The 27,025-nt window shown below is 48.0% G+C and overlaps 1 protein-coding gene across 1 annotated transcript in view; it reads left to right on the forward strand.

Annotated features, from left to right (window-relative positions):
* NPTXR (neuronal pentraxin receptor) overlaps window positions 1-25,782 on the forward strand; it is a 44,575-nt gene extending 18,793 nt beyond the window's left edge. The window contains exons 3-6 of the mRNA XM_050936063.1: window positions 12,198-12,420; window positions 20,054-20,307; window positions 20,871-21,050; window positions 21,843-25,782. Coding sequence (XP_050792020.1) covers window positions 12,198-12,420; window positions 20,054-20,307; window positions 20,871-21,050; window positions 21,843-22,067 — 882 coding nt within the window. The 3' untranslated portion in view covers window positions 22,068-25,782. The remainder of the gene's footprint in view (window positions 1-12,197; window positions 12,421-20,053; window positions 20,308-20,870; window positions 21,051-21,842) is intronic.
* The last annotated feature ends 1,243 nt before the right edge of the window (window positions 25,783-27,025 follow it).

Genomic DNA, 27,025 nt, shown 5'->3' on the forward strand with positions numbered 1-27,025 from the left:
CAATGAATCTAATGATTGACTAAGGTGACCTGCAAAACTTAATATTAAAAAGAGTGTGTGCCCTCTTTTTGCTTCTTTTGGATCAAAGCTAGTTGGCAAATTTCTGACCAAACATTTTTTCATCAGAATTTGCTGATTCACTGAGTCAAAATGTTTTGCCAGGTAGGTTTCAAAACTGCCTCATTTACCATCAGATTGCCCCCTCCTGGCTCCTCAGCAGCCTGTCTGCTGGACTGCCCAGGGCTGGAGACCCCACTACTTCCTGGGTCTGCAGTTTCAGGGTAGCTTACCTGTCATAAACAGATGGTTAAGGGTTCATGTCTCTTTTACATGTAAAGGGTTAACTAGCTCAGTAAACCTGGAACACCTGACCAGAGGACCAATCAGAAGACAAGATACTTTCAAATCTCGGTGGAGGGAAGACTTCGTTTGTGTTTTTGGGGTTTTTTCTTTGTTCTCTCTGGGTTCTGAGAGGAACCAGACATGTATACAGACTCTCCAATTTTCTGAAACAGCCTCTTCTGTTCAATTTAGTAAGTAGCAGTTAGAAAGGCGGTTTAGTCTTTTGATTGTTTTCTTTATTTGCAAATGTATATTTTGCTGGAAGGATTGTATCTCTGTTTGCTGCAACTTGTATTTGTGCTGGGGGGAGGATTCTCTCTAGTGTCTATAAGCTGAAAGACCCTGTAACATTTTCCATCTTGATTTTACAGAAACATGATATTTTTGGGTGGTGGCAGCTCTATCATTTCTAAGCTAGTAATTAAGCTTAGAGAAGTTCATGCAGGTACCCCATCTTTTGGACGCTAAGGTTCAGAGTGGGGGTTCATACCTTGACATGGTGGGAGAGGTGGGATAGAATTTAAAAGCAAAAGTCTGCAGTTTTTTTCCCCTTTTCTCTCTTCCTTCTGAGTACTCTGAAGGCAGAAGCATTAGGTTTAACGAGGGTCTTTTGTTAAACAAAGGGACTCCAGCTGTGAATCAGCAAACACCAACGAAACACATTTGCAAATGAAAGTTTTTTTGTTTTTTTTTTAACTGTCGGGCAAAGGCTAGTTAAAAGGGGTTAGAGGAACTCTGTTGCTAAGCAACCCTAAGGAGGCAGCAGAAAAGCAGCATTTCAGGCAGTGAACAGCAGAGGGAGCAACCAGCATAAGAAAGCAGGAACCATGAGTTCCAAGGACACCCTGAAACAGGAACGGGCAAAACTGGATGCAGAGGGACAAATCAAAGAAGCAGATCACAAGCAAGACATGGAGAGGAAACAAAAAGAAATAGAACTGAGAGAAAAAGAGATGGAGCTGAGAGAAAGAGAAAAACAGGCTGACCACTAGAGGGCATTAGAACTCCAGAGGGAAGCCCACCGGCAGACCCTGGAATTAGAACAGGCTAAGGAGAAGAACACAGCCAACCCTAACAACCCTTCTCCGGTTATTGTTCCCCATCCCAAGAAGTTTCCCACCTACAAGGCAGGTGATGACACTGAGGCCTTCTTAGATAATTTTGAAAGGACCTGCCATGGCTACAGCATCTCTGAAGACCAGTATATGATAGAGCTGAGGCCACTGCTCAGTGGACCCTTAGCAGAGGTGGCGGCTGAAATGCCTAAGGAACACATGAACGATTATAAACTTTTTCAAACAAAGGCCAGAATCAGAATGGGGCTAACATCTGAGCATGCCCGTCGGCGGTTCAGAGCCCTAAGGTGGAAACCAGATGTGTCATTCACCCGACACGCCTACCACATTGGAAAGAATTATGATGCCTGGATATCAGGAGCCAATGTTAAATCTCTGGACGAGATGCACCTCCTAATACAATTGGAGCAATTCTTAGAGGGTGTTGCTGAGAAAATAGAAAGGTACATCCTAGATGGGAAGCCCAAAACGGTAACCAAGGCACGGGAGATTGGAGCCAGATGGGTGGAAGTGGCAGAAAAGAAAAAAGCTACTGTCAAGGGGAGCGAATATCACAGGGGGCACACCGACAATAAACCCTATACCCGAGGGCAACCCAAGACCCCACCTACAACCCAAGGAAAGCCCCAGACTCCCTATTGTCCCACCACACCAGTCTCCGGTAACCCACATTGGCCCAGTGACCAGTCAGCTGGGCGATGCTTTAAATATAATGAACTGGGACATATAAAGGCCAACCGCCCCAAGAACCCCAACCGAGTGCAGTTTATTACACCACTATCACACCAAAAATCCCCAGGCCCAGATACCTCTCAAATACCCTCGGAGCGAAGGGAAATTTTGAGAGTGGGCGAAAAAAAGGTTATCGTGTGAAAAGACACGGGGGCACACGTGTCAGCTATCCACCAATCCTTAGTGGACCCCAAATTCATCAACCCAAAGGCCCAAGTGACAATTTACCCCTTCATGTCACAAGCTGTAGACTTGCCTACAGCTGAACTGCCTGTCCAGTACAAAGGCTGGTCAGGAATGTGGACTTTTGCAGTCTATGACAATTATCCCATCCTCATGCTACTGGGGGAAGACTTGGCCAACCAGGTAAAGCGGGCCAAGAGAGTGGGAATGGTTACATGCAGCCAAGCCAGGCAAGCTTCCAGACCCATTCCTGTTCCTGAACCGTCCACAAGGACCCCGTCTGTGTTACCAAAGACCCAGATAGAGGTGGTGGACCCGAATCCCCTGCCAATGACGGCAACAGCCACAGTGCCTCCAGTCCCAGACCAGGAACTGGAAAAGGAACCAGCACCAGGACCATTGCCAGCACTGACGCCAGCACTTGCAAACCCATCTTCAACCCCAATGCCAGAGGGCGCCAGCGGGCCTGAACTGGCAAAAGCAGCAGACAAGCATACCCAAGAGACTCAGCCAGAGCCTGAAATACCACCTGATGCACCAGCGGAGAGCAGTTCACCAGCAACGAAAACAACCCCGTCACCTACATCGCTCCCAGAGGGACCAAGCCCAAGTCCACAGTCTAAGGAGGAACTGGTGTCTCTAGCCTCAAGGGAACAGTTCCAAACTGAGCAGGAAGCAGATGACAGCCTTCAGGAAGCTTGGGCGGCTGCACAGAGCACCCCACCACTTCTCAGCTCTTCTAATCGATCCCAGTTTGTTGTAGAACAAGGACTTTTATACAAGGAGACTCTTTCTGGTGGACACCAGGAAGATTGGCATCCGCAAAAACAGTTGGTGGGTCCAACTAAGTACCGGGGGAAGCTCTTAAGCTTAGCCCATGATCACCCCAGTGGCCATGCTGGGGTGAACAGAACCAAAGACAGGTTGGAGAAGTCCTTCCACTGGGAGGGGATGGGCAAGGACGTTGCCAAGTATGTCCGGTCTTGTGAGGTGTGCCAAAGAGTAGGAAAGCCCCAAGACCAGGTCAAGGCCCCTCTCCAGCCACTCCCCATAATTGAGGTCCCATTTCAGCGAGTAGCTGTGGATATTCTGGGTCCTTTCCCAAAAAAGACCCTCAAAGGAAAGCAGTACATACTGACTTTCATGGACTTTGCTACCCGATGGCCAGAAGCAGTAGCTCTACGCAACACCAGCGTTAACACTGTGTGCTGGGCCCTAACAGACATTTTTGCCAGAGTAGGTTGGTCCTCCGACATCCTTACAGATTCAGGATCTAATTTCCTGGCAGGAACCATGAAAGATCTGTGGTAAACTCATGGGGTGAATCACTTGGTTGCCACCCCTTACCACCATCAAACCAATGGCCTGGTCGAAAGGTTTAATGTAACTTTGGGGGCCATGATACGTAGATTCATGAATGAACACTCCAATGACTGGGACCTAGTGTTGCAGCAGTTGCTGTTTGCCTACAGGGCTGTACCACATCCCAGTTTAGGGTTTTCACCGTTTGAACTTGTGTATGGCCACGAGGTTAAGGGGCCATTACAGTTGATGAAGCAGCAATGGGAGGGGTTTACGCCTTCTCCAGGAACTAACATTCTAAACTTTGTAAGCAACCTACAAAGCACTCTCCGACACTCTTTAGCCCTTGCTAAAGAAAACCTGAAGAATGCTCAGAAAGAGCAAAAGGCCTGGTATGATAGACGTACCAGAGAGCGTTCCTTCAAGGTAGGAGACCAGGTTATGGTCTTGAAGGCGCAACAGGCCCATAAGATGGAAGCATCATGGGAAGGGCCATTCACGGTCCAAGAGCTCCTGGAAGCTGTTAACTACCTCATAGCATTTCCCAATTCCTCCCTAAAGCCCAGAGTATACCATGTTAATTCTCTCAAGCCCTTTTATTCCAAAGACTTACAGGTTTGTCAGTTTACAGTCCAGGGAGGAGATGACGCTGAGTGGCCTGATGGTGTCTACTACAAAGAAATAAGTGACGGTGGCGTGGAAGAGGTGAACCTCTCCACAACCCGGGAACGTCTGCAGCAGCAATAGATCAAGGAGCTGTGCACTAGCTTCGCCCCATTGTTCTCAGCCACCCCAGGACGGACTGAACGGGCATACCACTCCCTTGACACAGGTAATGCTCACCCAATTAGAACCCCACCCTATCGGGTGTCTCCTCATGCCCAAGCTGCTATAGAACAGGAGATCCAAAACATGCTACAGATGGGTATAATCCGCTCATCTACCAGTGCATGGGCATCTCCAGTGGTTCTGGTACCCAAGCCAGATGGGGAAATACGCTTTTGCGTCGACTACCATAAGCTAAATGCAGTAACTCGTCCAGACAACTATCCAGTGCCACGCACTGATGAGCTATTGTAGAAGTTGGTACGTGCCCAGTTCATCTCTACAATAGACTTAACCAAGAGGTACTGGCAAGTACCGCTAGATGAATCTGCCAAAGAGAGGTCAGCATTCATCACCCATGCGGGGGTGTATGTATTTAGTGTGCTTCCATTCGGGCTGCGAAATGCACCCACCACCTTCCAAAGGTTGGTAGATGGTCTACTAGCAGGACTGGGCGAATATGCAGTCGCCTACCTAGATGATGTGGCCATTTTTTCTGATTCATGGCCCCAACACCTAGAACACCTACAAGAAGTCTTTGAGCGCATCAGGCAGGCAAGACTAACCTATTAAGGCCAAGAAGTGTCAAATAGGCCAAAACAGAGTGACTTACCTGGGACACCAGGTGGGTCGAGGAACCATAAACCCCCTACAGGCCAAGGTGGATGCTATCCAAAAGTGGCCTGTCCCAAAGTCAAAGAAATGGGTCCAGTCCTTCTTAGGCTTGGCCGGGTATTACAGGCAATTTGTACCACACTACAGCCAAATCGCTGTCCCACTGACGGACCTGACCAAAAAGACCCAGCCGAATGCAGTTAAGTGGACTGATGAGTGTCAAAAGGCCTTTACCCACCTTAAGGCGACGCTCATGTCTGACCCTGTGCTAAGGGCCCCGGACTTTAACAAACCATTCCTAGTAACCATAGATGCATCTGAGCGTGGTGTAGGAGCAGTTCTAATGCAGGAAGGACCAGATCACAACTTCCATCCTGTCGTGTTTCTCAGCAAAAAACTGTCTGAGAGGGAAAGTCACTGGTCAGTCAGTGAAAAGGAATGCTATGCCATTGTGTACGCCCTGGAAAAGCTACGCCCATACTTTTGGGGACGGCGGTTCCAGCTACAAACCGACCATGCTGCGCTAAAATGGCTTCATACTGCCAAGGCAAACAACAAAAAACTGCTTCGATGGAGTTTAGCTCTCCAAGATTTTGATTTTGAAATTCAACACATTTCAGGAGCTTCTCACAAAGTAGCTGATGCACTCTTCCGTAAAAGTTTCCCACAATCAACTGGTTAAGAATTGTCCTTCAAATGTAAAAAGTCTTGTAGTTTACATATTTAGTAGTATATGTAAAGGTACGTGTGTTGTCTTAATCTGTTTATTCTAAAGTTCTAGGAAGAAATCACCGCCAGTGAGGTTCCCCACTGTCTGCGATTTGGGGGGCATGTCATAAACAGATGGTTAAGGGTTCATGTCTTTTTACCTGTAAAGGGTTAACTAGCTCAGTAAACCTGGCACACCTGACCAGAGGACCAATCAGGAGACAAGATACTTTCAAATCTCAGTGGAGGGAAGACTTTGTTTGTGCTTTTGGGGTTTTTTCTTTGTTCTCTCTGGGTTCTGAGAGGGACCAGACATGTATATAGACTCTCCAATTTTCTGAAACAGCCTCTTCTGTTCAATTTAGTAAGTACCAATTAGAAAGGCGGTTTAGTCTTTTGATTGTTTTCTTTATTTGCAAATGTGTATTTTGCTGGAAGGATTGTATCTCTGTTTGCTGCAACCTGTATTTGTGCTGGGGGGAGGATTCTCGCTAGTGTCTATAAGCGGAAAGACCCTGTAACATTTTCCATCTTGATTTTACAGAAACATGATTTTTGGGTGGTGGCAGCTCTATCATTTCTAAGCTAGTAATTAAGCTTAGAGAAGTTCATGCAGGTACCCCATCTTTTGGACGCTAAGGTTCAGAGTGGGGGTTCATACCATGACATCACCAGACTGCCTTGAGGCTGGGAAGGCCGGGGCTTCCAGGGCCCATGGCTCCATGGCATTACACAAGGCAGACTGCCCCAGGGTAGAGGCTTCATTTGCAAAGAATTTCAAAATGTTGGGTTTTCATTCCTAATTGGAATGAAACCAGATTTCAAAGTATCGAAATCCTGTGTGAAAGGAGATTCCCTTTCTTCACCCAGCTCTATTGATAATGAATAAAGAAGGCCTGAAAGTGTGTGTGAGAGAGGTTTCTGCTTGTTTGTTTACATCAAAAATTCAGGTCTTATCTGCCCTGGAAAACTCTTGAACTAGTGACTTCACATAGCCCGCAGAGAAGAGAAGGAGATTTTAGTAAGACTGTTTAAAAACCCTTTAGACCAGACCATCACCTGAAGAGCTGGCTCTATAATTTTAGTTTATCTGGACACCTACATCACTCCTATGACTAATGAAGATTTTGAGGAAGGAACATCCTTGTTAAAGCTTCAACACCACCCAACACTTCAGTCAAGGTCTGAGAGCTCACAACATACATGATCTGAGATCTGCAAGAGTCCTGCACCAAAGCCTGGAAGCGGGGCAGAGAATGCCAAACACCGATCTCCCTTTGAGGGGGAAAATGCCCCTGTGTGAATTAACTACAGGAAGGGACTGTTCTAGGCACCACTAAACTGAAGAGAACAGGAGTGAGGAAATGTAATATGTACCTGAGGTCACTAGTGAGAGCTCAGGGAAGAGCTGGTAGGAGGAGAAGGAGGTGGAGGCGCTGTTCCATTTGTATAGGTTTGCTTGAATGGGGTCCACTTTAACCCTACATCCTGTTTGCTCATTTCAATCAAATTACACAGAGCTGCTTTGTTTTAAATTTCTGGGCGTGCTAATGAGTTCTTTTCTTGCTGCTTAGCTTGAATAGCTCCTATTCCAAGTCTGTGATTCCCTCGGTAGTTACTTTTGTTGCCAGCAGTGGGAAGGCTGCATGCAAGACATTCCCAGATAGGGTCTCCTACCAGTTTAAACCTTCTAGTTAGACTCCCAGACAGGGGGCCTCTCAGGGTTCCCTCCCCACTCTGAACTCTGGGGTACAGATGTGGGGACCCACATGAAAGCCCCCTAAGCTTATATTCCACCAGCTTAGGTTAAAACTTCCCTAAGGCATAAATTCCTTTCCTTGTCCTTGGACAGTTTTGCTGCCACCACCAAATGATTTATATAAACATTCAGGGAGGGGCCACTTGAAGCCCTATCCCCCCAAAAATATCCCCCCTTCACTACCTTTCCTGGGAAGGCTTGAGAATAATATACCAACAGTTAGATTAACAAAGTGAGCACAGACCAAATCCCTGGTGTTTAGGACACTGAAAATCAATCAGATTCTTAAAAGAAGAATTTTATTTAGAAAAAAAAAGTAAAAGCATCACACCTGCAAAATCAGGATGGAAGATAACTTTACAGGGTAAATAAAAAGATTTAGAACCCAGAGGATTCCCTCAGATTCTGCTTTCCAGTTACAAAACAGACAATACCAGTTGTTCCCAGCTAGCAAACAGGAAGTGCTGCTGGCAGTAATAATAGGAATCAGTCAGAAATCTACTTTTGCTGGCCTTTGCAGATGCTTCTAGGCTGTGAAAATACAGGAAGTCACCACCCTGTCATAGTTTCTAATGAAGCAAAGCAGGAAATGGAGAATTTTCTCTGGATCCCTTTCTTAGCCCACATAGTAGTGAGGACCGGTGCCTGTTGGCAGTGCAGTCTGGGCTCAGATCAAGCCAGTTTGCAGTAGAACAGCCTGAAGGCTCATCAGTTTCCTTAACATCTAAGCAGGGTGGAAGGAAAATAGCTTGTTTAAAAGTTTTTTTCTGTTGATGGCAAATGGATTTTTGAACAGTGTGAAAAATGTGTTTGAAATGGTTCCAGTTTTCCCACTAAAGAATTTAAAAGAAAAAAATCATTCTGAGTCATTTGGTTGATGAAGTTGAAAATTCCGCACACACACACAAATTAAAACAAATTCATTTCATTTAAAATATGTATGGAAAATAAATCCCTTTTTTTTCAACCAGCTCTATACTGAAACTCCCACTGAACATTAACATTCAACTTCTAGACTTCAGGGCTGTGGAAGAGACCTTCAGAACACAGACCCAGTGCAGTCTGGAGTGAAATTATAATAATACTATGTATAGGGAGGTGGTGTGGACTAGTGGTTAGAGCACTGGACAGGTACTCTCTGTAAAATGGAGACAGTTACGTAAAGTGCTTTGAGATCTACTGATGAAGAGTGTTAGACATTGCCGCTGCTATGTTGCAAATGCTGCCCCAATCCTGTCGACACTGATGGTCTTAAGTACAGTGGAACTAATTGCTGTGGGTTCTGCTGTCACGCTGTGTGTCAGGTGGGTGGAAGGCAGGCATGTATTGTGACCCTATGTCAAGGTAGAGGTGCAGTGAAGTGGCCTGCAGATGCATAGGAATTGTCAGACCATCTACCCCAGCATCTTATCTCTGACCACCAGCAGCAGCAGATGCTTCAGAGGAAGGTGCAGGAACCCCATAGATTCACCACTGCATGCCCAGGGGTCTCATCCTCTATCACAGCCCTGCAGAGGAGCAGCTTTGGCCCAACCCACCACATAGTGTGTACAGAGATTCCTTTTCCATTCCCTTCTGCTCATTGATCCAATACACAAAGCAGACTTTTGGTCTTGAGAGTGGCATTAAGAGCTCCTGTTCCGGTCACTGCGGGGTTAATTCTAACCCTTAAGATGTCAGTTTCAGTTATGAACTCTTTCATGTCTCGTCCTTTTATCAGACCTCTAGGTACTCTGAGACTGTGGGTGGAGTTGGGGATTTTTGGTGGGGCGTGGGTAAGGGCTTCACCACTCCCTCTGCTGTAACCTATCCCCAGTCAGACCTCTGAGCACAGCAACAAGAGCTAGCACATGGCCTGGGATAATGGAGCCTGTTTTATTGTGAGGAAAATATTTGCTTGGGCATTAGAATTATCCCCCAAGTTTTTCCAAAAGGGCCAAAGAATCCTCAGCTGGACAAGCCACTGGAGAGGGGCAGAAGCGACATTGCTGTAACGTCTCACTAGAGACAGGTGGAAGGGACTTTCATGTAATGCTTCATTGGAGGTGAGTGGAAAGCACTCAAGTTAATATCCCAGCTGGTCAGTTAATGGTGTTTTGTGTCCTTCCTCTCTCTAGCCCAGGTCTGTATCAGGAATTATCAACTGAGGGATGTCTCAGTAAGGAAGGTTTTCCCAACCATCAATACTTCTTGCAAATCCAACTCTAAAAGAGGCAGGAGGCTTTGATGGAAAAACAGGACAGAGGTACATGTGTATAAAAACAGACCAATACGCCATAGGCAGGGGCAGGGCAGGCAGGCCGAGATGGATTGGTTACATGTAAACAGACAAACTAGGTGGGTGAGGAAACTGTGCTCCAGACACCTGGAAAGAGAGCAGGAGAGAGAGACAGTGTTTGATCTTTCAGGTCAGTTCCCCTGCCCCTGGCACGTTTTCCTTCCTCGCCTGCCACTTTGAGCCGATATCCGCGCTCACCTGAGCTGGTTGTACTCCCAAATGCCCTCTGCCCAAGTCATTAACTAAGCAGTGATTATCCAGAAGCCTTGAGTGCCATGATCTCATCTCAGGCCAGCTCTGGGGGGCAAAGCCTGAGCATCACAGCTGTTCTTTCCCACCTGACCCCGCATCTTAGGAGAGCCTAAGCTTAACATAGCAGGAGGGGTACACGGGGGAAATGAAAGAAGGTTGTTTCTCTGGAGGAAGAGAATTGGAGATAGCATGAGGCAACTCCTCAATTCCACATGGGCAGGAGGAGGGCTGGAATGGAAAGAGGGTGGAAGGTGACCCACAGTTAGCCACACACACATACAGACACCCCGGCCCTGGAATAAGTAGCCTTGAGAGGATTTGTGAAGCCCAGCACAAAGGGAGGCAGAGAGTGTAAGCTAGTCCAGGAAAGAGCTGATATTTGAGGGGGAACACATCCTGGCAGCAGCCACCTCACCTTCCCCACGCTGGCGTTAAGAGCAGGAGGCATGTGGGATGGTGTCGAGCACTGACTCCCACAGCACCATCTGCCATCACCAAACTGATTACATAGAGGAGGCAGCACATTTTAGGCTAAGACAAATACCCTTCCTTCGCAAACAACATCACCTGGAGATGGGTTTGAATAGGAGGGTTTCTCTGGCTTAGCTGACCCCTTCTGCCAGAATGGGCAGGGTCATAGACAAACGCTGTGCAGCAGGGCCTCCAAAGGGCAACACCTTTTCATTCAGCTCTCCCCTCTCACCCCAGCTTCCACCACCACTGGGTAATACCATACCCTTCTCCCAGCTGGCCTGGTGTCCACAAGGACCCTTCAGGATGATGGTTGGGTCTTTTGAAAGTGCTGTAATGTCTTGGGATCTCACTCAGTGTTCCTGACCAGGATTTTGCAATAGCCAAAGCAGAGCCTGCCTCAATGAGTCCCGTGCAGGTTATACTCTGCGCTTGGTCCGTGGGGAGGTAGGACTTTGGGAGTTTGGAGTGTGGACACCTGTGCAGCACAGGCATGATCTGTAAATCTCAGTGCTGGGATTTAAACTCCCAGTAACCAGAGAGACACTGTAGGTGTGGCCACTGCACCCCAAGTTTCTGTTATACAAGTTAATACACACCCTGGTGGGGAGCTTTACCAGCTGGGGCCTTATGTCCTGTCACAGGTCCTCCCCCCACTTTGCCATGTACTACCTGCTGTGACCTCACACACAAACACAGAGAGAGAGCAGCGACTGAGCTGAGCTAAGAGGATTACAGCACCACTTTGTGATGTTACAATGACAGTCGCCTGAAAGTTGGAGATGAGAGCGGCAGGGAGGGGACCTCTGATTGTTCGTTGCTCAGCCCCAGCCATCGTTATAGACTCAGAGCCTTTAAGTCAGAAGGGACCACTGCTAGTCAGACCACCTGCACATCGCAGGCCACAGAATATCGCCCACCCACTCCTGTGATAGACCCCCTAACCTCTGGCTGAGTTACTGGAGTCCTCAAATCATGATTTAAAGACTTCAAGTTACAGCAAATTCACTGTTTATACCAGTTTAAACCAGCAAGTGACCCATGCCCCGCACTGAAGAGGAAGGTGAAAAACCCCCCAGAGTCTCTGCCAATCTGACCCCGGAGAAAATTCCTTCCTGACCCCAAATATGGTGATTTGTTGGACCCTGAGCATGTGGGCAAGACCCACCAGCCAGAGACCTGGGAAAGAATTCTCTGAAGTAATTCAGAGCCCTTCCCATCTAGTGTCCAATGACTGGCCATTGGGAAAATCCTCACAAAATTTCCAGTCACAGCCCCATGGTCTCCTGAGAAAGTTTGTCCAGGGAGAGAACGGATGTCCATGGAAGTCCCTTTCTCTATTCAACCCCAAGGTAACAGGGAAGGATAATAAAGTGTAACCAGTTGACATGCTTAATGTCGGAGATGTTTGTAATGAAACTAATGGAGTCTGTTAAAGGTGAGGTTCAAATTTAGGCGGAGGCTCACATGAAGACTGAGGGCGTTAAAGACCAACCACTTTGACTTGGAAGTCCAATGCTTTATCCCCAGGTGTCTCTGAAGTGATGGTGCAGGGTAATTTGCTTTCATCCTTGTGATTATGTTTATCCCTGATTTTTGTCTCTCTTCCTTTCCCTCTCCCCTCCCCGTTCTCCACCTCTCTTTCTGAGTACAGCAGGAGCTCCCAGCACGAGCCAACATCTCCACCTCCTCCTCCCCTGTGCTGACCCGAGATGTGCTCCACACCAAGATGGAGGAGCTAGAGGAGCAGCTTCTCTCCAAGATACTATCTCTGGAGAAAGAACGCTCCTCCGTTACCAGCAACAATGACCAGCAGCAACAAGAGGTGGAGAAGGAGCTGAGCGTTCTCCAGAGCCGGGTTTCTGAGTTGGAACAGGGTCAGTACTGGTAGGGGAGAGTCTGATTAAACCATGTTCTGCTCCTGGATGATTCAAAAAATTCTACCCCCCACATCTGCCATCTATGCACATGTGGGTGCCTCACTGTTCTTAATCAGGAGGAAGGGTAGACGCTTTGGGCTAGAGATGAAATACTGTGTCACTCTAATGATTATTTATCAGTGTACAAATAAGTGGAAACACAGCCTGTGGCCTAAGGAGATTACAATCTAACCTGGACTCGGGCCAGGTTCAAATGTAGGGCACAGAGTCTGAAGGGCCAGACATGGAGCCGTGAGGGTGTTCTTTCAAATCTCTCCTATGCACGGTGCTCACTGGGCTATTGCTGCTGAGCCTCTCTGATTGCACCAGGCCCTTTCAACGCTGCCTTGTCTATCCCACGAAACAGAACTGCCACTGGCAGTGGTTGTTAAGAGTTGCAGCTGAGTTGGTGCTGTATATCGGGGCAGGATAGTGCTGTCATAAACGGATAGTTAAGGGTTAATGTCTCTTTTACCTGTAAAGGGTTAACAAACAGGGAACCAAACACCTGACCAGGGGACCAATCAGGAGACAAGATACTTTCAAATCTCGGTGGAGGGAAGCCTTTGTTTGTGTTTTTTGAGTTTGGCCTAGTTCTCTCTGAGATCTGAGAGTGACTGGACGTACTACAGGCTCTAATTTTCTATCAAGTAGTAAGTGCAAGTAGAAAGGCGGTTTAGTCTTTTTAATTGGTTTTCTTTATTTGCAAATGTGTATCTGGCTGGTAGAGGTCTAAAGTGTATTTGGCTGGAAGTATTTTAAATTGTATTTCTGCTGGAGGAGGCTTTTTCTCCAGTTTCTATGAACTGACAGACCCTGTAACTTTTACCATCTAAATTACAGAAATAACTTTTACCCTTTTCTTTCTTTTTTTATTAAAAGTTTTGTTTTTAAGACCTGTTTGATTTTTTCCCCTTGTTGAGGCTCAAGGGAATTGAGTCTGTACTTAACAGGGAAAGGGAAGGGAGGGGAGAAGGGGGAATCCCTTTGTTTTAGTTTCCCAGAGCTTGAATCTGTATTGCCTCTGGGTGAGGGAGAAAGGGGGGGGGGGAAGGGACATTCCTCCCTGTTTTAAGATTCAAGGAGTTTGAATCACGGTAATCTTCCAGGGTACCGGGGGAGGGAAATCCTAGGAGAGGCATGGGTGAGGGAAAGAGTTTACTTTCCTTGTGTTAAGATCCAAGGGGTCTGGGTCTTGGGGGTCCCCAGGGAAGGTTTTTGGGGGGACCAGAATGTATTAGGCACTGGAATTCCTGATTGGTGGCAGCTTATCAGATCTAAGCAGGTAATTAAGCTTAGAGGAATTCATGCTAGTACCCCAACTTTTGGACTCTAAGGTTCAGATTGGGGAAAGATACTATGATATGGTGGCAGTGTGTGGGAAAGATGGAATCCAAAAGCCAGTAGGAATATTATTTTTCTCTTTCTCTGCTAGCTGCTTGTAAGCAGAGAAGAGAAGGTTTTAAAACTACAGCCAGAATTTTTTTTTCCTTGCTCCCTTCTGGTTGTGCAGGGAGATAGCCTCAGGGCACACACATTAAGGTTTAACAAGGGTCTTTTGTTAAACAAAGCAGGCTTAAGTGGTCAGCAACAGGCTCCAGTAGAACATATTTGCAAATGAAAAGTTTTTTTTAATTCTTTTTACTTTACCGTGAGTAGCTAGTAGAAAAAGTTAAAAAAGACTCTGTTGCTTAGCAACAGAGAAGGCAGCAGAGGAAAAGCATTTCAGGCAATAAACACCAGAGGGCGCCCCAACACAAGACATCAGAAACCATGAGTACCAAGGAGACCCTGAAACAGGAACGGGCAAGGCAACAAGCCATAGAAAAAGAAAACAAACATAGGAGACGAATAGAACTAATTAATGCAGAAATAGCCAAGGAAGAGGCGGGTCCACAAAGGAGAACAAGCAGCAAAAGAGGCAGACCACCAAAGACAGATGGAACTCCAGAGGGAAGCCCACCAGCAGGCCCTGGCATTAGAACAGGCTAAGCAACAGAACACAGCCAATCCTAACACTTCACCAGTTGTTGTTCCACATCTCAAAAAATTTCCCACCTACAAGGCAGGTGATGACACTGAAGCCTTCTTAGAAAATGTTGAAAGGACCTGCCATGGATACAGCATCTCTGAAAACCAGTACATGATAGAGCTGAGGCCACTGCTCAGTGGACCCTTAGCAGAGGTGGTGGCTGAAATGCCTAAGGAGAACATGAACTATTATAAACTTTTTCAAACCAAGGCCAGATACAGAATGGGGATAACACCTGAACATGTCCGTCGGCGGTTCAGAACCCTAAAATGGAACCCAGATGTGTCATTCCCCCGACACGCCTACCACATTGCAAAGAATTATGAAGCCTGGATATCAGGAACAAAGGTTAACAATATGGACGAGCTGCACCTCCTGATACAAATGGAGCAGTTCTTAGATGGTGTTCCTGAGGAAATAGAGAGGTACATCCTAGATGGGAAACCCAAAACGATAACCGAGGCAGGGGAGATTGGAGCCAAATGGATGGAAGTGGCAGAAAAGAAAAAAGCTACTGTCAAGGGGAGCGAATACCCCAGGGGGCACACCGACAATAAACCCTACAACCGAGGGCAGACAAAGACCCCACCTACAACCCAAGGAAAGCCACAGATGCCCTATTCTCCCACCTCACCAGTCTCCAGTAACCCACCTCGGCCCAGTGACCTGTCAGCTGGACGATGCTTTAAATGTAATGAACTGGGACATATAAAGGCCAACTGCCCAAAGAACTCCAACCGAGTGCAGTTCATTACACCACCATCACACCAACGATCCCCAGGCCCAGATACCTCTCAAATACCCTCGGAGCGAAGGGAAATTTTGAGAGTGGGCGGAAAGAAGGTTACCGCGTGGAGAGACATGGAGGCACAAGTGTCAGCTATCCACCAATCCTTAGTGGACCCCAAATTCATCAACCCAAAGGCCCAAGTGACAATTTACCCCTTCATGTCACAAGCTGTAGACTTGCCTGCAGCTGAACTGCCTGTCCTGTACAAAGGCTGGTCAGGAATGTGGACTTTTGCAGTCTATCACAATTATTCCATCCCCATGCTACTGGGGGAAGACTTGGCCAACCAAGTGAAGTGGGCCAAGAGAGTGGGAATGGTTACACGTAGCCAAACCAGGCAAGCTTCCAGACCCATTCCTGTTCCTGAGCCATCCACAGAGGCCTCGTCTGTGCTACCAGAGACCCAGACAGAGGTAGTGAACCCGGATCCCCTACCGACTGAAACAGCCACAGTGCCTCCAGTCCCAGACCAGGAACTGGAAAAGCAGCCAGCACCAGAACCGTTGGCAGCACTGACGCCAGCGCTTGCAAACCCATCTTCAACCCCAATGCTGGAGGCCGCCAGCGAGCCTGAATTGGCAAAAGCAGCAGACAACCACACCCAAGAGGCTCAGCCAGAGCCTGAAATACCACCTGGTGCACCAGCGGAGAGCGGTTCACCAGCAACGAAAACAACCCCATCACCTACATCACTTCCAGAGGGACCAAGCCCAAGTCCACAGTCTAAGGAAGAACTGGTGTCTCCAGCTTCAAGGGAACAGTTCCAGACTGAGCAGGAAGCAGATGACAGCCTTCAGAAAGCTTGGGCGGGGGCATGGAGCACCCCACCGCCTCTCAGCTCTTCTAATCGATCTCGGTTTGTTGTAGAACAAGGACTTTTATACAAGGAGACTCTTTCTGGTGGACACCAGGAAGACTGGCATCTGCAAAAACAGTTGGTGGTTCCGACTAAGTACCTGGAAAAGCTCGTAAGCTTAGCCCATGATCACCCCAGTGGCCATGCTGGGGTGAAAAGAACCAAAGACAGGTTGGAGAAGTCCTTCAACTGGGAGGGGATGGGCAAGGACGTTGCCAAGTATGTCCGGTCTTGTGAGGTGTGCCAAAGAGTAGGAAAGCCCCAAGACCAGGTCAAGGCCCCTCTCCAGCCACTCCCCATAATTGAGGTCCCATTTCAGCGAGTAGCTGTGGATATTCTGGGTCCTTTCCCAAAAAAGACACCCAGAGGAAAGCAGTACATACTGACTTTTGTGGACTTTGCTACCCGATGGCCGGAAGCAGTAGAGCTAAGCAACACCAGGGCTAAAGCTGTGTGCCAGGCCCTAACAGACATTTTTGCCAGGGTAGGTTGGCCCTCCGACATCCTTACAGATTCAGGATCTAATTTCCTGGCAGGGACCATGAAAAAACGGTGGGAAACTCATTGGGTGAATCACTTGGTTGCCACCCCTTACCACCATCAAACCAATGGCCTGGTCAAAAGGTTTAATGTAACTTTGGGGGCCATGATACGTAAATTCGTGAATGAACACTCCAATGACTGGGACCTAGTGTTGCAGCAGTTGCTCTTTGCCTACGGGGCTGTACCACATCCCAGTTTAGGTTTTTCACCGTTTGAACTTTGTATGGCCACGAGATTAAGGGGCCATTACAGTTGGTGAAGCAGCAATGGGAGGGGTTTACACCCTCTCCAAGAACTAACATTCTGGACTTTGTAAGCAACCTACAAAGCACCCTCTGACACTCTTTAGCCCTTGCTAAAGAAAACCTAAAGGATGCTCAAAAAGAGCAAAAGGCCTGGTATGACAGACATACCAGAGAGCGTTCCTTCAAGGTAGGAGACCAGGTTATGGTCTTGAAGGTGCAACAGTCCCATAAGATGGAAGCATCATGGGAAGGGCCATTCACGGTCCAAGAGCGCCTGGAAGCTGTTAACTACCTCATAGCATTTCCCAATTCCTCCCTAAAGCCCAGAGTGTACAATGTTAATACTCTCAAGCCCTTTTATTCCAGAGACTTACAGGTTTGTCAGTTTACAGTCCAGGGAGGAGATGATGCTGAGTGGCCTGACGGTGTCTACTACGAAGGAAAAAGTGATGGTGGCGTGGAAGAGGTGAACCTCTCCACCACCCTGGAACATCTGCAGCGGCAACAAATCAAGGAGCTGTGCACTAGCTTCACCCCATTGTTCTCAGCCACCCCAGGATGGACTGAACGGGCATACCACTCCATTGACACAGGTAATGCTCACCCAATTAGAACCCCACCTTACCAGGTGTCTCCTCATGCCCAAGCTGCTATAGAACAGGAGATCCAAAACATGCTAGAGATGGGTAATATCCGCTCATCTACCAGTGCACGGGCATCTCCAGTGGTTCTGGTACCCAAACCAGATGGGGATATACGCTTTTGTGTGGACTACCATAAACTAAATGCGGTAACTCATCCAGACAACTATCCAGTGCCACGCACCGATGAGCTATTGGAGAAGTTGGGACATGCCCAGTTCATCTCTACAATAGACTTGACCAAGGGGTACTGACAAGTACCGCTAGATGAACCTGCCAAAGAGAGGTCAGCATTCGTCACCCATGCGGGGGTGTATGAATTTAATATGCTTCCTTTCGGGCTGCGAAATGCACTCGCCACCTTCCAGAGGCTAGTAGATGGTCTACTAGCAGGATTGGGAGAATATGCAGTTGCCTACCTCGATAATGTGGCCATTTTTTCTGATTCATGGCCCCAACACCTAGAACACCTGCAAAAAGTCTTTGAGCGCATCAGGCAGGCAGGACTAACTGTTAAGGCCAAAAAGTGTCAAATAGGCCAAAACAGAGTGACTTACCTGGGACACCAGGTGGGTCGAGGAACCATAAACCCCCTACAGGCCAAGGTGGATGCTATCCAAAAGTGACCTGTCCCAAAGTCAAACAAACAGGTCCAATCTGGCCAGGTATTACAGGCGATTTGTACCACACTACAGCCAAATTGCTGCCCCACTAACCGACTTGACCAAAAAGACCCAGCCAAATGCAGTTAAGTGGACTGATGTGTGTCAAAAGGCCTTTACCCAGCTTAAGGTGGCGCTCATGTCTGACCCTGTGCTAAGGGCCCCGGACTTTGACAAACCATTCCTAGTAACCACAGATGCATCTGAGCGTGGTATAGGAGCAGTTCTCATGCAGGAAGGACCAGATCACAACTTCCATCCTGTCGTGTTTCTCAGCAAGAAACTGTCTGAGAGGGAAAGTCACTGGTCAGTCAGTGAAAAGGAATGCTACGCCATTGTGTACGCCCTGGAAAAGCTACGCCCATACATTTGGGGACAGTGGTTCCAGCTACAACCGACCATGCTGCACTAAAGTAGCTTCATACTGCCAAGGGGAACAACAAAAAACTGCTTTGATGGAGTTTAACTCTCCAAGATTTTGATTTTGAAATTCAACACATTTCAGGAGCTTCTAACAAAGTAGCTGATGCACTCTCTCGTGAAAGTTTCCCAGAATCCACTGGTTAAAATAGGTCCTTCAAATGTAGAAAGTCTTGTAGTTTACATACTTAGTAGTATATGTAAAGGTGCATGTGTTGTCTTAATCTGTTTATTCTAAAGTTCTAGGAAGAAATCACCAGAGCTTCCCCACTGTCTGTGATTTGGGGGGCATGTCATAAACAGATAGTTACGGGATAATGTCTCTTTTACCTGTAAAGGGTTAACAAACAGGGAACCAAACACCTGACCAGAGGACCAATCAGGAGACAAGATACCTTCAAATTTCGGTGGAGGGAAGCCTTTGTTTGTGTTTTTTGGGTTTGGCTTACTTCTCTCTGGGATCTGAGAGTGACTGGACGTACTACAGGCTCTAATTTTCTATTCAAGTAGTAAGTGGAAGTAGAAAGGCAGTTTAGTCTTTTTAATTGGTTTTCTTTATTTGCAAATGTGTATCTGGCTGGTAGAGTTCTAATGTGTATTTGGCTGGAAGTATTTTAAATTGTATTTCTGCTGGAGGAGGCTTTTTCTCCAGTTTCTATAAGCTGACAGACCCTGTAACTTTTGCCATCTAAATTACAGAAATAACTTTTACCCTTTTCTTTCTTTTTTTATTAAAAGTTTTGTTTTTAAGACCTGTTTGATTTTTTCCCCTTGTTGAGGCTCAAGGGAATTGAGTTTGTACTTAACAGGGAAAGGGAAGGGAGGGGAGAAGGAGGAATTCCTTTGTTTTAGTTTCCCGGAGCTTGAATCTGTATTGCCTTTGGGTGAGGGAGAAAGAGGAGAGGGGCAAGGGACATTCCTCCCTGTTTTAAGATTCAAGGAGTTTGAATCATGGTAATCTTCCAGGGTACCCGGGGAGGGAAATCCTAGGAGAGGCATGGGTGAGGGAAAGGGTTTACTTTCCTTGTGTTAAGATCCAGGGGGTCTGGGCCTTGGAGGTCTCCAGGGAAGGTTTTGAGGGGACCAGAGTGTATCAGGCACTGGAATTCCTGATTGGTGGCAGCTTATCAGATCTAAGCAGGTAGTTAAGCTTAGAGGAATTCATGCTAGTACCCCAACTTTTGGACTCTAAGGTTCAGATTGGGGAAAGATACTATGACAAGTGCTGAGCTGCAGGTGCTGCCAGTGGCCCTTGTCAGCAAGGATTCTATGCTGTAGGGTTGATTTTAGTGTTGGATTGGTTTAATTCTTAGTGTTTCTATGTGGGACAATCCCTCTGCAGCTCCCACTGTTACTCACCGGTAGCCCTGTTTCTTTCCCCCCTCTCCTTTGTTCACTCAAGAGCACCCAGGAGCACCACACTTTCACCCTCCAAATGCCTACAAGGTGACCATCCCCGTAAGGACCAACTACATGTACGCGCGCATGAAGAAGAGCCTGCCGGAGCTTTTCGCCTTCACAGTCTGTATGTGGCTGAAGTCCAAGGCCTCCTCAGGGCTGGGCACTCCTTTCTCCTATTCTGCCCCCGGGCAAGCCAATGAGATTGTGCTGATGGAGTGGGGACACAGCCCCATGGAGCTGCTCATCAACGATAAGGTCAGGAGGGGTTAGAGCCTCTGAGCTGGGAGCATAGGCATGTATGCCACTCTTTCCTGTGTGTGTGTGTTGGGGGGAGCCTCCCACCCTCCTCCCAGTGATGGGGATTACCTCCATGTTTCCCTTTGTCCTGGAGAGGGGAGAGGCGAGTCTACCAGACCCTGTTGTTTCTAACTCAGACACCTTATTTACCTACCCCTGCTCTTCCCTTCTCCCTCCTCCCTCCCCCTCCCCTTTCCTACCTCTCCCTTCCTCCCTTATTTGCCTCCTTTCTTTTTCTCCTCTCTCCACCTCCTTCCTCCTGAGGGGATCCTCATCTTTCTAGGCACAGTCCTGAGGATCTGTCCCCTCCACCTAACATCTCCCATTCCCCTCTGCACTGTCCCTGAACGTCAGGCTGCTGCATGTCAGAACCAGTGGGAGAAGGTCTGTGCAGGACTCCTGACCTGCTGCTGCATGTGACTGCTCGGAGAGATTGTCCCACAACATCCCAAGGGTGCACTGTGGGTTTTAAGGCAGCCCCATGACATGCCCGGTTTGGTTTTGGGTTTTTTTTTTTTAAGGTTGCCCAGCTGCCCCTGAATTTGAAGGATGGGACATGGCACCACATCTGCATCGCTTGGACCACCCGGGATGGCGTATGGTGGGCGTATGAGGACGGTGAGCAGCGTGGATCCAGTGAGAACCTGGCCGCCTGGCATCCCATCAAACCCCACGGGGTGATAATCCTGGGCCAGGAGCAGGTGGGTTGCAGTTGCTGCATCTTCTTGGGAACAATTAACAATTGGGGTATTTGTAAGCCTCAAAAGCAGAAAACTAGTGTCTCCTCTAGCAATCTCCCCGGACTGCAGCTACTACCCTGTCTGGAGCTGGTCAGAACAGCTCCTCAGCTGATCAGAGGGACCATTGTTAACTGATACAGTGTCTGCCTCCCACAGGCTCTCCTCAGGGATGGTGGTGGGGTGGTGGATAAGCATACTGCCTGTGTCAGCCCTTTGGAATCCCCTCCCTGATTGCTTCCAGGCCAAAGCTCAGTTATAACCCCCAGATGGTTGTAGAGCATCTGGGAGTTTGGGTGAGAGTTCGCTTGGCAATGCCGTATTCAGCCTGCAGCCATTGTCGGCTGGGTGTGTTTCACAGTAACAGCACCCCTACGGATCACACACACAGCCTGGGAAAAGGGATCCCCCAGAAGAGAAATCTGAGGTAGACAGGAATAGTGCAGTGGCCATATTCATTCATTGTATTCGTTCTACCCTTGTCTATCTCTCTCTCACTTTCTCTCCATGTTTCTCTCTCTTTCATTTGTGCACTCTTGCCATTTAATCTCCTTTGTTTTTTCTCCGTTTCTGTCTGTTTCTTCTTTTTCCCTCTCTATTTCACCTTTTCTCTCCTCTCACTTTTCCTTTCTCTTCTTCTCTCTATCCCTCCCCCTCGTTTACTTTGTCTGTCTCTCATTCACTGTCTCTCCCTCTCACTTTCTACCTTTTCCCTGTTAATGGGCTGATACCCCTCCCCTCAATGTGCTGGTGCAGGATACGCTGGGCGGGCGATTTGACGCAACCCAGGCCTTCGTCGGCGAGATAGCTCAGTTCAACATGTGGGACCATATCCTGACACCCACCGAGATCCTGGGCCTGGCCAACTGCACCTCCCACCTGCAAGGCAACGTGATCCAGTGGGACGATGAAGTGGTGGAGGTCCTTGGGGGCGCCACCAAGTGGAGCTTCGAGATATGTGAGGAGAGGATGAAGGCATGAGAACTCCCCCACCCCCACCCATGGAAAGGAGCATGACAGCAACTTCCCCTGCCTCCACGCCACCTAAGGAACAAGGCGTCAGGGATCCCCTTTTTCCCAAATAGAAACATCTTGAGTTCTGAATCCACTCGGGGAGGGAGGTGGGAGGGGCAAGAAAACCATCTGAACTCAAAGAAATTTGACGCTGTTTGTTTTATTGTGCCAGTTAAGGCCTATTTGAGGGGTAACAAGTGAGTGGCAAGGTTCTCCACCAACCATCCATACAATGGCACCACCAGGGGGCCGCTCTGGTGTGGGGATGGGGGAGCCATAGGTACACTGGGAACTACCGAGCCAACATTTCTCCTCTCCTCACATCTTGTTGCTAGCATTGCCAGTCTGGCGTGGGTACTGGGTGGAACTGCAAAGGCCGTAGAGCCTAGCTTGGGGGGCACTGGTCCTGGGAAAACCATTGGCTGATTGGGAATATCCAAGCTAATATTTCTCTGGTCACTCCATGTTCCACTGGGAGTGTCACAGTGATAAACCTTCCTCCAAATATTGCTCCATGGTCCTGCCAGCTGGGATTCCCCTTGGATTCCCCCCGTCTCCTATAGCTACCGACACCTGAGTTCCACAGAGGACTTAACAGGTTTTGTTCATTTCCTCTTGCCACAAGTGGGCCAAACTTATCCTGGGTAGAAGTTAATGCTTTAAGGCTGAGTTTCTCACAGCTGCCTAGGGGCATTTGGATGCTCAAACCCAGTGGTTCTCAAACTTTTGTACTGGTGACCCCTTTCATACAGCAAGTGTCTGAGTGCACCCCCCCTTATAAATTAAAAACACTTTTTTATATATTTAACACCATTATAAATCCTGGAGGCAAAGCAGGGTTTAGGGTGGAGGCTGACAGCTCACAGCCCCCCCTGTAATAACCTCACGACCCCCTGAGGGGTCCAGACCCCCAGTTTGAAAACCCCTGCTCAAATCCCATTTAGTTTGAGCTTCGACATCCTGTAGACAGATTTGAGAAATCAGACTTAATATTCACTACATGAAAAAGTCTTGTAGCCTCTGAACGATGGGGGACAAGAACAAGCCCCTGATTGATTCTCAAAAGCTGTCCCATTTCTGTTTCCTTTCTTAAAATAGGATTGTTCATTCCCTCCACTCCTCCCACGTCCTCTTTAAATCACCTGAAAGGGAGACTGTGAACACAAAACTCACAGGGCCAGATTCATTCCACTGTCCCAGGCCCTGGTGGAGAGCTCACAGTGGGAGGAAGTCAGCCTAAAACAAGGGGGAGGGTGATGCAAGGAACTCCTTGCCTGGGATCAATCCAGTCTCAGAAGTGAATGGTGCTGTGTAGGGGAAGGGTGAAAGCAAGACTGGGTAACAGCTGGTGCAGCCTCAGTGTGCAGGAGTTGTGGGCAGACTGTGTGGACCCCTGCACCCACACCCTGCCATGGAGCACGCAGTGGGGGCACTAATTGCCTTCTCCTAGAGGTGCGCTCTCCCCTCAGCCTGGTACAATTTGCAACTGCCTGCGGAAGCAGGGGGTAAATCTGTCCCACAAACTTAAAACAAAAGCCTTGACTGTGTTAAGCCTGCCAGCCCCTCCTAGTACTGAAGCCTACAGAGTTAGAACTTGCGAAGGGCTTGCATACTCCAGAAAGTTTTGCTGGTTTAACTGTACTGGTATAGTTAAAGTAGCAAACAAAACAAACTAACCCCAACTGTAGTGTGGATGCAGTTGTACTGGTATCAAAATACTTATACTGGTTTGGCTTATTCTGGTTCAGGAAGCAGAATAAACTATGCTTGTATAAGGCACTTTATACTGATACAAATATAACTATTTTGGTTAAAAGAAATCACACACATCCCCATGCAACACTGATATCCTGTAAAACTTGTAAATGTAGACCAGGCCTGTGACTGGGATTTGCAAAGGAGCCTAAGGGAGCCAGACACTCAGCTCTCATTGAAATTCAATGGGATTTGGGCACATAACTCCTTTAGGCTCTTCTGCAAACCCCAGCCTGATTGCCTTATCCTTATTGATGCAATTTGTTTGCTTTTTGCATGTCACTGAGCTGGGACCACAAAACAAACCTAGTCAGTTTCACTTTCTGCTTTAGTTAGTTTCACTTCCTAATTCCCACACCCTAGCCTGATGCTGTTGTGTTTGGATTTTCAATAGGCCAATTCTCCTTGAAAAACATTGTTTTTTCCCCCAATGCCCTGACATTTGTCATAGTAGATTTTGTTAGGCCATGCTTTTACCACACGTAAATGCAGGGCCTAAAGCTACTTGACAGCATTGCCTTCAACCTATTACTGTCCCTACCCATCAACCCCCTCCAATCCCAGATAATCAAATATGTCTTACATCCTCTCGGAAAGCAGGCAGTTACAACCAATTGGATGGGTGGCAAAGCTAATGCCAACTTTACTGATATTTTTTTATGTATAGCTATATTTATATAATATGACTCAAACTCTCATCAGCAAACCCTTTTTATTCCAAAGAATACAGTAAATGCAAACACATACACACATTTATACTATATAGGGAGTGGTGATAGCCACATGAAATATGCATTTATCAGGCACTGTTGGGTTTCCTCCCTGCACTCTGTCCAATAAGCCATCTCCATTAGAAATACTTCTAGCATTCCAAACCTCTGAAGTGATTTAAACAGCTGCCTTTAAAAAACAGCCAACCTGCCAAGAAATGTTCCCTAAGTCTCCCTGCTCTAGAATGTTCCCCTCACCAAAATTACAAAGCTGGAGGCTCAGGATGCCCACCCATGGACAAGGGCCAATATCTTGGGACACACCAAAGTTAAAATCAGATGCTTTTACCACTGACAAGGAGTTTTTGTTTCCAGCTCTAATAGATCAGGAGGTAGCTTGGCCTCAAAATCATGATGTGACGGTGGATTAGAAAGGCCTTTTAGAGGTTTTAAAAAAGCACAAGTTGACCTTTCCCTCTGGGCGGTAAAAAAGTAGATAGAAACAGCGTAGGAGCTTTCTCTGCACTGGGGTAGAGGGACAGGGGAGCTGGGAGGCTGCACCATTTGCTCAAAGCAGGGAGAGAAAGGGGAGTGCTCCCTCTGCTTTTAGCAGGGGGGATGGAACTGTGCTCTGTCCTTTACTTTCACCCCGCCTTTGAGACGTGTACAGTTAGACTCCTGGTATGCAGGGAAGAGGGACGCAAAGTAGTTCCAATAATGTTGTTAAAACCTCTCCACCATTTCTTAAAGCATTTTTCTGTGGCCTAAACAGACTCTCTGATGAGGTGGGGTGATCTGAGTGTTCTATTGGTACTGAATTAGGATGACCTGAATAACTCGCTCAGAGCCGTGCCACCCAGGAATAATATGGTCATCCCATGCTGCTCCAGCCTTTCTACCACACCAGCATGCGTTCTCTTTCTGTGCTATATATTTCATCTACTGTGTGTATGGAGAGATTGAGCCAGATTAAACTCTGGTTTATGTTAAAGCAGCTCCATTGTAGTCAACTGAGTTTCATTTGCACCAGGTCCAAATCTGATTGGCTGTAGCATAGAAACTGGTGTGTTCTCTCTGAGCCAATCAGAATGCAGTTTTTCAAAGCTGGGATTGCCACTAGGTGGTATGTTCCTTTGCTCAGCCTTCTTTCCCCATGCAGGGATTTGGGGTGGGCATGTCCCACTTGCAACCAGGACTGGGAAACATGCAGACAAAAAGCAAACAATGATCACAAATCTTTCCCCCTAAAACAAGATCAGGGCCTGATTCTTCTCTCTCTGGCACCAGCCTGATGTAACTCCACTGACTTGACTGATTGTCACTGGTATAGTGAGAGATGAATCAGACCCTTTGGGGTGTGAAGGCTTCTTCTTGTATTTTATCTGACCCTGAACACTTAGATGCTGAGTCAGTAACCAGCTAGTCCCCTCTCTGCTGCTGGAAGGGCCTCAGTTACAGCCCTCGGTGGGAAAAAGCGAAGCAAGCCATTACACCCTGGTCTCAGGGTTGCAACTGGAGTCTCTTCTGAAATAGAGCCAGTATGGTTCCTCTTTCCATTTGGCCGACAACCTGCATTTCCCCTCTTCACTGACTCTCCTTGGTAGGCTGGGGGCAGAGGGTATTTTCCTTGGTGGGAGCGCTCATGGTTGGCTGTTGCACCAGCTTTGCTAGACTCTGTGCTGCCCTCTGGTGGAGGATCTTCGAGACAGAAAAGGGTCTGCATATCAAGTTCAAAGGCAGTTGGAACTAGGGCAAGGGCTAGCAAGGCTGTGTTAGCAAGGGCACTGCTTTCCCGTGCTGCCCACCAAGCAGGGGCGGCTCCAGGCCCCAGCACGCCAAGCGTGTGCTTGGGGCGGCATGCGGCGGGGGGGGTGCTCTGCCGGTCGCCGAGGGGGCGGCAGGCAGGGTGCCTTCGGCGGCATGCCTGCGGAGGGTCCACTGGGACCGGCGAGTGGCAGAGCGCCCCCCCCGCGGCATGACGCCGTGCTTGGGGAGGCGAAATGTCTAGAGCCGCTCCTGCCACCAAGTGGTGGGTGCCACCTCTGTAGTGAGCAAACCAAAGGAAAGGGGGAAGAGGTGCTCCCTTGGGCATGTTTCCCAGATCATGGTCAACAGCTTGTGGGGAGACAACATTAGAGAGCAAGAAGGAGAGTAGGTGGAATCCAAGATGAATTCCCTGGGGCCACAGTACAGAAATGAAGGGAAAACAATAGCCCAAGGGATAGCTAGTCCAGTCCTGAGTAGTCATACCTGCTCCATAGCCCCTTTACCTGCTAATCACATGTGGAGGTAGCCTGCCTGTGCTTCTTAGGTGCTCAGCATACCACAGCAGGTGTGGGCGGAAAGGGGAGTTGGTGATGGACTTTCACCAGAGCACAGGGAAAGAGCCAGCATCCTTAGAGGGGAAGAGGCTTGGGGGTGGGGATGGGGTGGAAAGCTGCTGAACTGGAAGCTGCAGGT

The sequence above is a fragment of the Gopherus flavomarginatus genome, chromosome 1 (assembly GCF_025201925.1).
Source record: "Gopherus flavomarginatus isolate rGopFla2 chromosome 1, rGopFla2.mat.asm, whole genome shotgun sequence".
In the NCBI taxonomy this organism is placed as follows: Eukaryota; Metazoa; Chordata; order Testudines; family Testudinidae; genus Gopherus; species Gopherus flavomarginatus.